At 48.8% G+C, this 14,499-nt stretch overlaps 1 protein-coding gene across 2 annotated transcripts in view; it reads right to left on the reverse strand.

Annotated features, from left to right (window-relative positions):
* BRD7 (bromodomain containing 7) overlaps positions 1–14,499 on the reverse strand; it is a 718,458-nt gene that overhangs the window by 105,346 nt on the left and 598,613 nt on the right. For both annotated transcript variants that reach the window (XM_069604773.1, XM_069604774.1), the window contains exon 14: positions 85–228. In XM_069604773.1, the coding sequence (XP_069460874.1) occupies positions 85–228 (144 nt within the window). The remainder of the gene's footprint in view (positions 1–84; positions 229–14,499) is intronic.

Genomic DNA, 14,499 nt, shown 5'->3' on the forward strand with positions numbered 1-14,499 from the left:
GACAAGATGTACATACAGAGTATGTCAATCCACAATGACCCTAATCAAAGGTTGTCATTTACATTTCCCTAAAATTGCACTTACCCAAGTGCATCTCCTTGTAGGACGGTCCAAGGAGACAAACTGTATTTGGAGGTGGTCTGCTACTTAGACGTTCATTCTGGGCTCCTTGAAGTTCTCGAATTAACAAAGTGGTTTCGTCAAGTTTCCTCTGAAAAATTTGTGCAGCTGTAATAAAAACAAACACATATTAGAACATCTGAATTCCATTAATTTTTTATTGGTTTGCTCTCCCCCTCTTCCTACCCATTCAGCCCTGTCCTCTCCCAAGAGGTAGGTCAAGACATACAATGGGCATAAAACCACTTTGCTTCCCAGCACAAACCTGAAACCTCTGTGTATAACAAAGCCAAGCACAACCTGTTACAACACTACCCTCCATGCATATATCTTTGTACTCTGATCTTCCAACTTTCTCTTCTTTTCATAGATTTTCCTCGTACTCATTCACAGAAACGGCCCTTTTAACATTCTAGTAGTTTATGTTTACAAACCTTTTTATTACAGAAAAAAATGAAATGCATATTTAGACCACTGCAATTTCACAATCAATACATGCCATAACAGCATATTTACTGTATTATGCTCTGGGACCAACACACTTAGGATGGTTGAAGGTGTGACTAAATCAATGACGTTCTGGTGCCGCTTACTGTTCTCTTATATGGGGAGGGTGGCACTAGTCAAAGTTATAGTCCTCCCAGACTTCTGTATAGCTTCGCAAATGTTCACTATTACATTTCACCCGCATTTTTCACTCCATAGAGGGACTCCTTCGAGACTTTATATGGGGAGCTAAAAGACGCAGGACAGCACTCAGCACACTGTGCCTTCCCTATAAGGAAAGTGGGGTGCAACTACCCAAGCTGGAGCTCTACTACCTAGCTGCGCAGCTCAGCTTTGTTGCCAAATGGCTCTCGGATGACTACACATCTGAGACTCTAGTACTCCAAACACTGGTGAGACCTGCACACCTCAAGGAGATCTTGTGGCTCCTGGGTAGCCGCATTGACCCCCCCAAACCCCTTTTGGTGCATACTGGCACACAAATATGGGCCAGAACCCTCAAACTATTACACTTACGACACACCCCTACTCATCAAATACCCCATTGTTGGCCGATGTATGGAGACAAGCTGAAGATCTGGATATCGCAAGGTACTGGGAGTCACTGGGGGTATAGATCTTGGGCTACATGTATGAGAATGGCAAGTTCAGAGACCTGGATCATCTAACAAAACGGAAGAGTCTTCCTGAGGGACAATTTCTGAGGAACATGAGGGTAATGAAGGTGGCTAGGACCAACTGGGTAGATTGGCCTGCGGAACCACAGGAGGACACTTTCTTAGCTCTGATGTATGCCCTGGGTGTTGGCGGGAAGCCCGTTTCTAGACTGTACAAATGCCTGCTGGGAAAGACCAGCGTTCGGGACACTAAGTTGAGGATACAGTGGGATACTGACATTGGCTCTGACATTACCGACAAACAGTGGGAACTGGCCTTCGCCTTCACAAAAAACATAGCCCGGAATGCACGATTTCGATTACTTAAGGTTAACATGCTTCACTACACATACAGGACTCCCAGCAAAGTTGCCACATTCAAAACCAAGGCTTCGTCGGCCTGCCCCTGGTGTAACCAGAAGAGGCTGACTTAATACACATGCTGTGGAAATGTAACAAAGCACACACCCTCTGGTTACATGTTAAACAGGCATGCACAAGGGCTGCAACCGTTCGATACAATTGGACTGTTCTTGAATTCTTGCAGGGTGCTTACCCCAGACCCAACAAACACAAACATGTCACCAAACTCATGGACCTTACCTGAACACTCGCAAAGCGGCGACCGGCCATGGCGCGTAAAACAAAATAAGGCCCACGATATGAAGCATGGGGAAGGGATTCTGAGACTTGGTCCGAAGCCGAAAGCAAATCGTGGCTTAGCGGGATACAGACACAAGAAGGGTACCCTGCAACTAACCTTGAAGCGTGGAGAATACTCATTATACCGATGTTTCACCCATCATACGATAAGCCATCCAGAACACTGCCTCACTAACAAATACACCTCCTTTAAAGAAACAGATAAACATCTAAGCTCAGTGCCCCTACCGCAAGTCAGACTATGATCACTTATGCTGTACAAGAACACTTCCTTGTTCCGGCTGCCAGCGATCTGAATGACCACCAAGTTGAACATGGAAACACAAAAGTCTCTGTTATTGGTTTAATGTTTGTTTAACCACTGTTAATAGCGCTGTTGCTTGCCTACCCGTATGGGCATTGCTCCATTGTAACACTGAAATCTGTATGCTCAATATATGCCCAGTAGACTGTCAATGCTATGAAATCTGCAATACAAACCAATTTAAAATAAATGCTCTGGGACCACCAAGTATTCTCTATCCTGCCGTTAACCACCAAGTCAGAATTCAATCTGCACTGTAACTGGGTCACTTTGTGCATTTATGGCACTTTATCAGACAAGGTACAACTCTGCATGTCCATTGGGGCCAATGTAAAGACCTTGGGGAGGAACACTGACCAGCCCTGCTGGTCTCTGTTGCCATTTTCTTTCATTTTCCCGCTCTTTGTCCCAGCCAATAGTTTGATCCATTTCATCTCCCTGCTTGAGTATATAATATAGGGGTACCTGTAATATAATAAATAAAGGTCCTCCAGGTAAGCAATACAGTGATAAACAAAAATTGACCTTCGCTATGGGCTTGGAAAGATTCTTCTGACACACTATATGTACAAACTATATGTACAAATCGATTTTATTACAAACAACAAATACAGATGCCAGGGCACCCAGCAGGAGAGTGAGTGCCCAGACTGTTTTGCGAGTGCACTGGAGTGGTGACAAGAGCCCTACAGGAAAGCTAAGGAAATGTCTGGGAAAGTCGTGTTAACGCCTCTGGATGCTAATTAAACACTGATTTCCAACCACCAGTTTTAGCACGGAGGCCACAAACACAAACCATGCCCACCTTGAAGGACCTGGAGAAAGGCTACTCGCCATACTCAAGCCTTGGAAAGACACTGCCAAGAAAGCAGGAAACAAACTCTCATCACCCAAAGACTGAGTGATCGGAAGTGGTGCAAGAGATTCCCATACGGGTGGGGAGAAAATAGAGAGCTTCTGCTCTGAATGCTTTAAGTTTGTTTTATCAAGCAGAAGGATGTGGAACAATTAACAATTGCTTTGATTTGTAAACAAGCCTTTCCGAGAGAGATGTTCACTTTGCCAAGTGAAGGGATATATTGTATGAAAAAGATATCGTATTCTACATTCCATGAAACTTTGTTATTAACCAGAACATTCTTGAAACTGAACTTCATTCCAGATATTCCTGAATTGATGAAGGGGTTCCAACCCTGGTCACAAGGTTTACTGTTTATGACTTTTGAGTTTGACTTGATATGTTGTTTTGTGAAATTTAAGACAGCCAAACAGATCTTCTATAATTTTGTTGTGTATATTAGTACAAGGGTCAGATACTTTTAGGACACAATGAACAAGTTACTGTCTTACCTGGTAACGTTCTTTCGATGGGATGGTCCGACGACGTATTCCATATCTATGACAGTAATCACCATAGCTGTGCAGCTTCGGAAAATCTTTCGGCGTCTGTGTCCTCCGTCGATACGCCATCTTCGAGGACCTCCTCCAACGGCTGACATCAATGGATGTTATAAGTAGGACGCACGACGCCCGTAGCCTCAGTTGTAGTTTTTTTCCCAGAACGTGTGGCACCAAGCTATTGCCAGTATGACAACAGAAAGCCTTGCGGAAACGTAAGCTAAAATCGCATAAGAAATTCTGTAGCGGGGAAGGCAGGGAGGGAGCGATATGCAATACGTCGTCGGACCATCCCATCGAAAGAACGTTACCAGGTAAGAGAGTAACTTGTTCTTCGAGGGGATTGGGTCCTCCGACGTATTGCATATCTATGATAGACTCCCAAAGCAGTACCAATGTAAGGAGGTGGGAAAAGAATTTAGAACATAGAAATTTAGAATGCCCAATCAGATTGCAGAGTAAAGGACCGCCTTGCCAAAGGCCAGATCCTGCTCACGGATAGAATCGAGGGATTAGTGACATACAAAAGTATGGACCGAAGCCCAGGTGGCTGCATCACAGATGTTACGAATAGGAACACCCCTCTGTAGGGCAGTAGAGGCAGCCATACCCCTGGTAGAAGGGGCCCACAAGCCTAACGGAGGGTCCTTACCCGCCAAGCGGTAACATTCAGAAATTGCCAAGATAATCCATCGAGACAAAGTCTGCTTCGTAACAGCTTGTCCCAAACGCCTTCCAGCGTAACCAATAAAGAGTTGATCGTCCACTCTGACCCGGGACATGCGTGAAATATAAAAGCTTAAAGCTCTCCTAGGATCCAGCCTATGGAGCCTCTCCTCTTCCTTACCAGGATGCGGAGGAGGATGAAGAATAACCTTCTGGCCTAAATCAAATTCCGACACCACCTTCGGAAGAAAGGAAGGACGAACTCTAAGGACAACCCTGTCCTTATGAAACACAGTGAAGGGTGGCTTAACTGAAAGTGCCTGTAATTCACTCACTCTGCGAGCGGAAGTGACCGCAACTAAAAATACAGTTTTAAGAGTTAACAGTCTCAAAGGGCAAGAATGTAAAGGCTCAAACTGAGCAGCCATTAGAAACCTGAGAACAAGGTTCAAATCCCAACCGGGCACCTGGAAAGGTGAGGGAGGGAACACATTAGTGAGCCCTTTTAGAAACTGTGAAATTAAATGAATTGTAAAATAAGAACACTCCTCAGACGAGCGCTTAAATATGGACAGCGCCGCCAGGTAACCTTTAACGGTACCCACTTGCAAGCCCCTGTGGGCTAAAGAAAGCAAAAAAGAACCACAGGAATGTCACATGAAAAAGGATCCACATTCTTAACCCTGCACCAGTCGCAGAACTTTCTCCAACGGCAACGGTACAGGGACTTTGTCGCCGGCCGTCTGGCCGAAAGCAACACCTCCATCACGGCTTCAGGGAGGTCCCAATCCCTATACCTCAACCTTTCAGAAGCCAAGCGTGAAGGTTGAGGGATCTGATCTCTGGATGGAGAGCCTGACCCCCTTCCCGTGAGAGCAGATTGTCTCAGTAGGGAAGACGACGTGAAGGGCAGATGGACAAGTCGAGAAGGTCCGGGTACCACGTCCTCCTGGCCCATGCTGGAGCAATGAGGATCATCCGGGAACCGGACCTCCGTAACCTCCGCAGCACTTGCGGGATGACGGGGCACTTAGGAAACGCGTATAGCAGTGGGAATGACCACTCCACCACAAACGAGTCTCCTAAGGCTCCTCTTGGAGGAAATTCACGCGAGCAGAACCTTTGGCACTTTTGGTTGACACTGGAGGCTAAGAGATCCACTTGAGGGGTCCCCCAAAGGGCGAAGATCTCCAGGAGAATCTCCTGAGCCAACTCCCACTCGTGAGAGATCGCGCTCTGCCTGCTCAGAGCGTCCGCCGTTGCGTTGTCGTCTCCGGACAGATGAACTGCCGAGATCGAAATTTCCTGCTGGATTGCCCAGAACCAGAGCTGCATCGCCTCCCTGCACAGAGGAAGTGACCCTGCCCCCCCGCTTTTTGTTGAGGTAGTGCATGGCCACTGTGTTGTCCGTCAGAATCAGGACATTCTTTCCTCGCACAGTCGGCAGAAAAGCCTTCAGGGCAAGCCTGACGGCCCTCAGCTCCAACAGATTGATATGGAGTCTGGACTCCGACGGAGACCAACGACCGCTGACTGTCAGTTAGTTGACATGAGCTCCCCATCCCGTGAGGGATACGTCCGTCACGATCGTCACCTTCGGCCATGGTAGCCAAAATGGAGCCTCCTTCATCAGATTGCCTTCGACGGCCCACCACAGAAGGTCCCGGGCGACCGAGGGCAGCACCTGAACGGGGTCTGACATCCTGCCGGAGGACTGTGACGACTGGAGTTTGAGAGCCCATTGCAAAGATCTCATCCGCAACCTGGCCTCTGGCACCAGAAGAATGCAGGATGCCATGAGGCCGAGCAACCTCAAAAACTCGAATGCTGGGAGACTCTGGGCATGTTGAAACTTGTGCACCATCTGCTGAATGTGATGAGCCCTCACCTGGGGAGGAAAACACTGCCCCAGGGACACGTCGAGCACTGCTCCGATGTACTGAAGCTGCTGTGTTGGCGTCAAGTGGGACTTCTTTAAGTTGAGGGAGAAGCCCAGCTTGTGGAGGGAGTGGCAGGTGATGGACAGATGATACAGGACTTGCTCGGGAGAGCGCGCCCTGATCAAGCAATCGTACAAGTAGGGGTAGATGTGAATCCCTGCTTTCCTGAGATGCGCTGCCACCACTACCATGAGCTTGGTGAAGACCCTCGGGCGGAGGTCTATCCGAACGGCAGGACCCGAAACTGAAAGTGCGAGTCGCCAACCGCGAACCTCAGGTACTACTTGTGCTTTGGATGGATCGGCACATGAAAATAAGCATACTTGAGGTCGAGAGACACCAACAAGTCCTGAAGTTGAAGGGCCTGGAGGACTTGAGAAAGAGTAACCATCTTGAACTTGTCCTTCCTGAGGAGTTTGTTCAAACCGCGCAAGTCCATGATGGGTCTCAATCCCCCGTCTTTCTTTGAAATCAAAAAATAAGGGGAATACCATCCCTTGTTCCTCTCCGCTATAGGCACCAGTTCTATGGCGCCTTTCTCCAGCAGGGCTTGAATTTCCTGCGCAAGGAGCGGATCCGGACTCTTCATAGAGCGATTCCCTGGTGGATTGTCGTGAGGCCTCTGCCGAAAAGGACGCCAGTAACCGTTGGCTATGATCTCCAGAACCCACACATCTGAAGTAATGGCACGCCATTCTACAAGATGCTGCGCCAGCCTTCCCCCAACCGGCGAAACATGGGATATGGCCTCATGACTGAGCTGAAGCGGCTGCGGCGTTGCCCGAGGGCAAAGAGGCAACTGCCCGAGCGGCCTTGGCACCTCGAGTACCTTGTTTTCCACCTCTGGCACTCCTACGGTGGCCCCTTTGACTAGCAGCTCCTCTTGCTTTACTAAAGGATGAGTAATAACGAAAGGAACCTCCCCTCCATTGCTGTCCCCTAGGACGAAAAGGCAGAGGTCGTCGAACTGCAGCACTCAACGACTTCGCTGCAGCTTTTGAGGTATGCAACCTCTCAGCCTTGCTGTCAAAAAGATGTACACCATCAAAGGGCATGTTAAGGAGCTGGGCTTGCACATCAGGAGCAAACCCCGACTTCTGCAACCACGCAAACCTGCGTATTACGGTGCTCGCTGCCATGGACCGGCTGACGCAATCTGCCATGTCCAGACCCGACTGAACGGCCTCACACATGGCATCCTTGCCATCCTGTATCATAGCAAGAAAACCATCCCGTTCGTCCCCTTTGGGAATATGTTCAGTCGCTAAGGAAACACAGTTCCAAAGAGAGTGCGTGAAACGTGACAAGGCACATACAGAGTTGGCTGCCTGAAGAGACATACCCCCTGAAGTAAAACACTTTCTTCGCCCAACCATCAAAACGCTTGTCGTCCCTATCAGGAGGGATGGTAGGATATGACGCCTGCTTTGCTGAGGCCGTAGCTGCCTGCACCACCAACCTCTCCGGAGTGGGGTGCATGGTCAAGTAGCAGGGGTCGCTACTGGCTGGGCGGTATTTTCGCGGCAAAGACTTGCCCACTGCCAGGAGACTCTCCAGAGCAGTCCAAGCCGCCGCCACCCTCCTTTGCAGGGCCATATGGAACAGCAGTACCTGGTCAGTTGGTGGACCTTGGTCGAGGATATCCATCAGGTCATCCTGCAGAAAATCACCTGGTGGAGCAGACCACCCCAAGTACTCGGCGACCCTCAACATAGGGCGCCGGTACGAGATCTCGGCATGGATGCCAGGCTCAGGCCTACAGAACTCCACCTCCAGAGAGGTATCCAGACCATTGGCGTCGTGCAGCGACAGACGCAGGTCCTCAATCTGGCTATATCCAGAGATAATCTCGTCTGGTACCATATCAGGAACCATCCATCTTTAGAACCCTCATCCACCTCAGAAATATAATCCAGATTGTGGAAAGTGGGCACAGAATGGGGAACAAAGACATGTTTGGCCTTGGCCAGAGCCTTTCTAGGGGGTTCCACTGTGCCACGGGGTACCTCTGACAAAACAGCCTCGAAAGGCGTCGAGTGAATCAGCGTTGACATCGAGCACTGCGCCGACAGCATCGACGGCTTCGACACAGGTCTCGAGGACGGAGCCCCGAGCGTGTCCTTCGACAGCCTGGGCGCCGATGGTGTCGACGACTTCCTCTGAGGCGGAGCCTCGAGAGAGTCCCTCGACTACCTCGGCGTCACAGGCGTCGTCTTCCTCCAAGACTTCACAGGTGCACACGGGCTCGAGCGAGTCGAGGACCGGGACCTGGAACGGGCATGACTAGAACGATTCCCCTTGTCCGAGCGGGACCTTTCCCGCAAATCGTGCCGACCACCCGAGCCCAAAGGCGTACAAGCAGTGTCTCTAGTACGGTCACGCCCGACCCCACTCAGAGGCGCGGACGGACCGGTGACCTGCGATTCAAGAATCGCCAACATTTTCTTACCAAAGGAAGCCCATTCCTCCGGAGTTGCATGCTTGTTGGGATAAGCAACCCGCTGACGGGCAGAGTCCTCGGACGAGGACGGGGAAGGCGACCGATGACAGCGCTTCCGTGAGTGCCTCGAAGAGGCAGAGAAGTGGCGGGACCCACTCCTGGACCGAGACTTATGACGACGATGCAGAGAGTCGCCCCTCGAAACGTCCGTCATAAACCCAGTGGACCTCCACTTCCGGGGCTTGGACACCTTACCGACCAACAGCTTCTTCTTACGCTCCCGCAAGGCCTTGGACGTAAGCAACTGGCAGTCGACATAATCATCCGTGTCGTGGGCCTCCCCGAGGCACCAGAGGCAGGTGTCGTGCGAGTCCGTCACCGACATCTTGGACCCACAGTCCACACACTTCTTGAAGCCCGGACTCGGGGTGGAAGAAGAGGAAGACATCCCGATAACTTCACAAACAAACAGGTTCGAAAAACTGAAAGAACAGAAACTCCAAAGAGTCGAGGCACGCCGAGATCTCCAAAGCGAACACGTTTGCGGTAAAAACGATGGTGAGGCTACAGGCGTTATGAGTCCTACTTATAACATCCCGTGACGTCGGCCGTCGAAGGAGGTCCTGGAAGACGGCGTATCGACGTCATCGACACAGGACGCAGACGCCAAAAGATTTTCCGAAGTAGCACAGCTGTGGTGATTACTGTCATAGATATGGTATACGTCGGAGAACCTAATCTCCTCGAAATATTTTTCTTTAGCCTTAATTTGTTAGGCAGGGACACTTGTCAGGTTTGGGAAAGATAGGCGTTTGTCTCACCCCTTTTTTATTTTATAAAATGCCAACTTGTGAGAAAACTATACCTTTGTGTCTGTCTCGCATTTCTGACCCCCTCAAAGTATTTCTTTATTTATATATATATATCACAAACAATTAACGTAATCTGCTCGACGATCCAGGCCTGGATGGCTGCTAATGGTCTCTGCTTAAATGATAAAACAGCGATCCTGTTGGTTGGCTGGCCTCAAAAAACATTATCTTCAATAAGCCAACTTCAACATCGGTAAAGACCCTAGGCATTTATCTTGACTCCACACTTTCGCCGACACGTCAGGTCAACGCTATTGCCACCTCAGCCGCCTACATTACAAAGCTAATTAATGCTGCCAGACCATTCCTCACTCCTACAAACTGTCTGACCATTGCCAGAGCCATCATCGGAGCCAGGCTAGACTACTGTATTGCCCTCTTCGCTGGCACCGCCACACATAACATCCACAAACTGCAAGTGATCCAGAACAATACTATCCGTGCTGCTCTCAACATCCCCAACTGAAGCAAGAAGCAGCATCCACTGGCTCCCGATCAAGGAAAGCATCCTCTTTAAAACCTTACCCATCACTCACAAATACCTATCCAACTCTGCACTGACCTACCTTTCTCAAAGATTCTCAAAGTCCCAGTCCTCTAGACCCACTAGATGGGCCTATGCACAGGCTTATCCAGCCTAAATCCAAAGGGATAAAAAGTGGGGGTGCTAGCTTCCCATCAGTGGTAGCTCACCTATGGAACTCACTCCCCACTCGTCTAAGCGCAGAACAATCCTACTGGCCATTTAGGAAAGCTCTGAAAAACGGACTCTGGACCTAACCCACTTGATATTGCAACTCCCAGTCCATCTGGCATTTGCATACCGGTGTAACTGGTTTTGAACCAAGTGCATCTATGCCCCCCTGCCTGTGCCTAATTGAGTGTAACTGTTTGTAACAGCGCCTTGATTTTTGTACGCTTAACAAATGTAAAAAAAAAATCAAATAAAAATATGGGATACATTACTCACTCTAATCGTATTTCTGATGCTTGTATCTGCTTAGATTCACATGCTATGGATAGGCTGACATCCAGTGGAAGCTGCAGAGTATTACAGTTGTTGTCTTCTAAACTCGAAAAGGGACGTCGACAGGGCGTACCAGTAATACTATCCCTAGTGCAACGTCCACTGTACCCATGGTCCTTCACACGTCGAGGTCCCTCAGATTGTTTTGTTTCTGGCATGAGGTAGCATGAAGTGTAGCACGAATACAGGTGTATTAAAGCAGATATGATCAGATAAAGCTAATTAAAAACATGCATGCACCTTCTCTCGAAGGGGAGGAATGGTGGGCGTATGTGGATCTAAGCAGATACAAGCATCAGAAATACGATTATGGTGAGTAATTTATCCCTTCTGAGGCGTATGGAATCTGCTTAGATCACATGCTATGCATAGATTAGCGAGCAGTGTTAGGAGAAGGTGGTGGGTTGTGCGAAGGTCCAGCGGCAAACATATGTTTTGAACCGCTTGTCCCACCTGTATATCTGCTTTGGAATGAGTGTCATTGCAGTAGTACCGAGTGAAAGTGTGTACTAAGCTCCATGTAGCTGCTTTACAAATGGTGTCTAGAGGGACATTTGCGATAAAAGCCAAAGTACCTGTACCACTTGTGGAGTGAGCTCTTGGTGTGAAAGGCAGTGTTTTGCTTGATAATGAATTACATAGTTGTATGCATGTGACTATCCATCTGGAGATGGCATTTTTGGAAATGCAGTTTCCTTCTCTGCCTGGTGCTACGGACACAAACAGTTGGTCTGTTTTCCTAAGCGGTCTGATCTTGGTTACATAGTAAAGGACTGCCCTCCTTACATCGAGTGTATGGCGTTTTTCTCAGCTGAGCTTGTGGGGTTCTGGAAGAAGGCCGGTAGCTCAATGTATTGGTCCACATGGAATTTGGAAATTAATTTTGGTGAGAACCCCCCACTGCGAAAATATGTGGTCTATGACATCTGAGTCTAGTTGCCACTCGTGTTCTTCTTGTAGGGGATCTCTACTCAGTCTGCTAGAGTGTTGAGTATCCCTGGAACATGTTGGGAAGATGGGAACATCCCCCGTCTGAGTGCTCATTTCCATACTTTCTGTAGCTTGGACAGATTTGGAGAGTGCGTGCCCCCCTGTTTGTTGATGTAGAACATTGCAGTGGTGCGGTCAGTTAGGATTTGTACTGACTAATTTGTCAGCTGAGCTTCGAATGCTTGAAGCGCTTTGAATACTGCCAGAAGTTCCAGCAGGTTGATGTGGTTCTGCGCTGTGATGCGAGTCCACAGACCATGTCCTGTGTGGTGAAGGTGATGTGCCTCCCCACCCCCACCCGGAGAGTGATGCGTCTGTTCTAAAGATTGCTTGCACTGCTGGATCGTGGAAGGGTTTTCCCTTTAACAGGTTTTCCTTTGTCCATCAACGAAGGTTTTCTACTAGTGTTAGCGAAACCATCACTAGATCGTTCCACTGTCCGCTTGCCTGAGACCATTGTTTCACCAACCACTCCTGCATGGGACGCATGGGCAAACGTGCGTGTGGAACCAGGTAAATGCACAATGCCATCATGCCTAGCAAAGGCATTGCTTTTTGTACGCTTATCTGCCGACTGGCTTGATACTGAGGTATTTGCCGTAGCATGTTTTGAACTCTTTCCATCGATGGAAAGACTAATCCTGCTTCCAGTGTTTATGAACGCTCCTTTGAACTGTTTGGTTGCGCATGGTACCAGGCTTGATTGTTTCTCGTTTATTGAGAAGCCCAATTGGAAGAGAAGGTTTATGGTTCTTTGAGTGTTTTGCCTGCAACGTTTGGGTGACTCCCCTGTAATCAGCCAGTCGTCCAGGAAGGGGTACATTGGGATTGCCTCCTTGCGCAGGTGCGCTGCCACCACTGCCAATACCTTGGTGAATAGGCTTGGAGCAGAGGCTATTCCGAAGACAGCACTTTGAATTGGTAGTGCTGGTTTGCCATCTTGAAACGCAAGAGTTTTCTGTGCGCTGGGAACAGTGAAATATGAAAATAGGCATCTTTCATATCCATTGTTCCCATGTAGCCCCCCCCGTTTTAGCAGAGGGATTACTTCTTGTAGCGTTGTCATGTGGAATATTTGAAGGTGTAGCTCCACCTCTGGAAGTGGAGGACCTCCCCCGGCCACGAGATAGACGCTTTGGGAGCTTTGACCACGAAATGAATGGAAATTGCTTCCGCCTCTTTGGCCTGGTAACTTACTCATACCTGGTCTAGAGATTTTAAAGTATCATACTCCTCCTTGGCGGATTTTAATGCATCCTCCACGCCCTTCCCAAACAAGACGTTGGGTTCCACCAGCATGTTAAGGAGTGTTGCCTGTGTTTCATGTTTGAAACCAGACTGGCGTAGCCATGCATGGAGTTTAATGATGGTACCTTCAGCAATGATCCTGCCTGCATTGTCGGCCACATCTAAATTGCTTTTTAAGATGCAGCTGGATACTGCCTTACAATCTGCTGCTACAAGGGCCAGTTGCAATTTGAGGGATTCAGGAGCTGAAGCTATTAGTGTTGCCACCTCGTCCCACTTGTGGCAGTTGTAGCTTGCCAGTAGTGTTGTGTTATTCGCAATCCTCATTTGAAAGGGTGCTGAAGTGGCCACCTTCCTCCCCAGAGTGTAGAGTTTTTTACTTTCCTTATGGGGGGTGCTTCCGATGAGGCTAAAAGGTGTTCCGGCCCTCTTTCGGGTTGTGGTTACCACAAGAGAGTCCGGTTTCTGCTGGCTCGTGATCTAAAGTGGGACCTATGGTGCAGGACGGTACAGTTTTTCAACAGGTGGGTTGACTGCCCGCATTTGGTTCGGGGTCTCCAGAGAAGGTTGTATTCTCCTTTGGATGGACTGAAGGATTTGAATAAATTGGGTGGTGGCTTTCCTGTCCCCTAATATATCTTCCACAAAATCTTTATTCCGCTTAGTCTCTTGGGTCTGAATTTGAAAGTGCTCAGCTGCCTTCATGAGCATTTAATTATACAGTGGTTGATTGTCAACTGGTGAATCTTCCACTGGTGCGTTTTGGTTAACTGGAGAGGGTAAGTTGTACACATCCTCTTCCTCATCATCATCATAATGGTCTGTTTCTTGCATAGTATTATTGTCCTCAGTGTCTCTATTTAGATCATATAGATCACTATGGACTGGGTCCACCTGAGGTGATATAGGAAGGGTGACAGGACATGGCCTCTTAGCTGGGGGCTGGGAGGACGAAGCGTCAGTAGTTTGTGGCGGGTTTTGGGATTTGTGGATAGCTTAGGGGTTCTTCTCAAAGTAGTTAGCCATAAACGTCATTCTTGTCATAAACCTGTTAATGTCTTCAGCAGTCCATGTCGCTGAACTTGGTATGACTCCAGGGTATTGAGGTGTAATCTGTCTCTGAGGTGAAGGCTGGACCTGAGGTGTAGGCTGGCCCTTGTTTTTCAAGGTCTCTGTTAAGGTCCCCTCCTCCTGGGAAACAGTGTTTTTCCCTGTGAGGTGTGCTAGATTTCTCCTTGTGAGAGTGACTCTTGAAGGAGTGTTTATTTGAACTTTTTGCCTTAAGGAGGATTTCAAAGACATGCTTTTGCGCCAAGTGGGCTAATCCCAAGCTCTTGTTCTTTGGCAGTTTTCGACGTGGTTTGTCGAATTTCGGCGTTGCAGCGGCCCGAAGCCTCATCTTCCGACGTTCGGTAGAGTGTTTGGACACAACGCCCATTTTGTCTTTCGATTTACAGGGTCTGTTGAGTGGCGATCAGGAGATTGAATTCCCAGAGGACAGTGATTCGGTGGACCCCCCCGCCTTGACACCATGTGTGGGCATTTGGTCGACGTTGGCGTTGATTCTTGGCCCTTGGCTATGTGCTTAGTGCTGGGAGTAGTGTGAGTGCTACCGCCGCCAGGGAGTCATCACCATAACAGAGCAGTCCGGCCTGTCTATTGGGGTTG

This window comes from Ambystoma mexicanum, chromosome 1p, assembly GCF_040938575.1.
Source record: "Ambystoma mexicanum isolate Mex_15411 chromosome 1p, UKY_AmexF1_1, whole genome shotgun sequence".
Taxonomy (NCBI): domain Eukaryota; kingdom Metazoa; phylum Chordata; class Amphibia; order Caudata; family Ambystomatidae; genus Ambystoma; species Ambystoma mexicanum.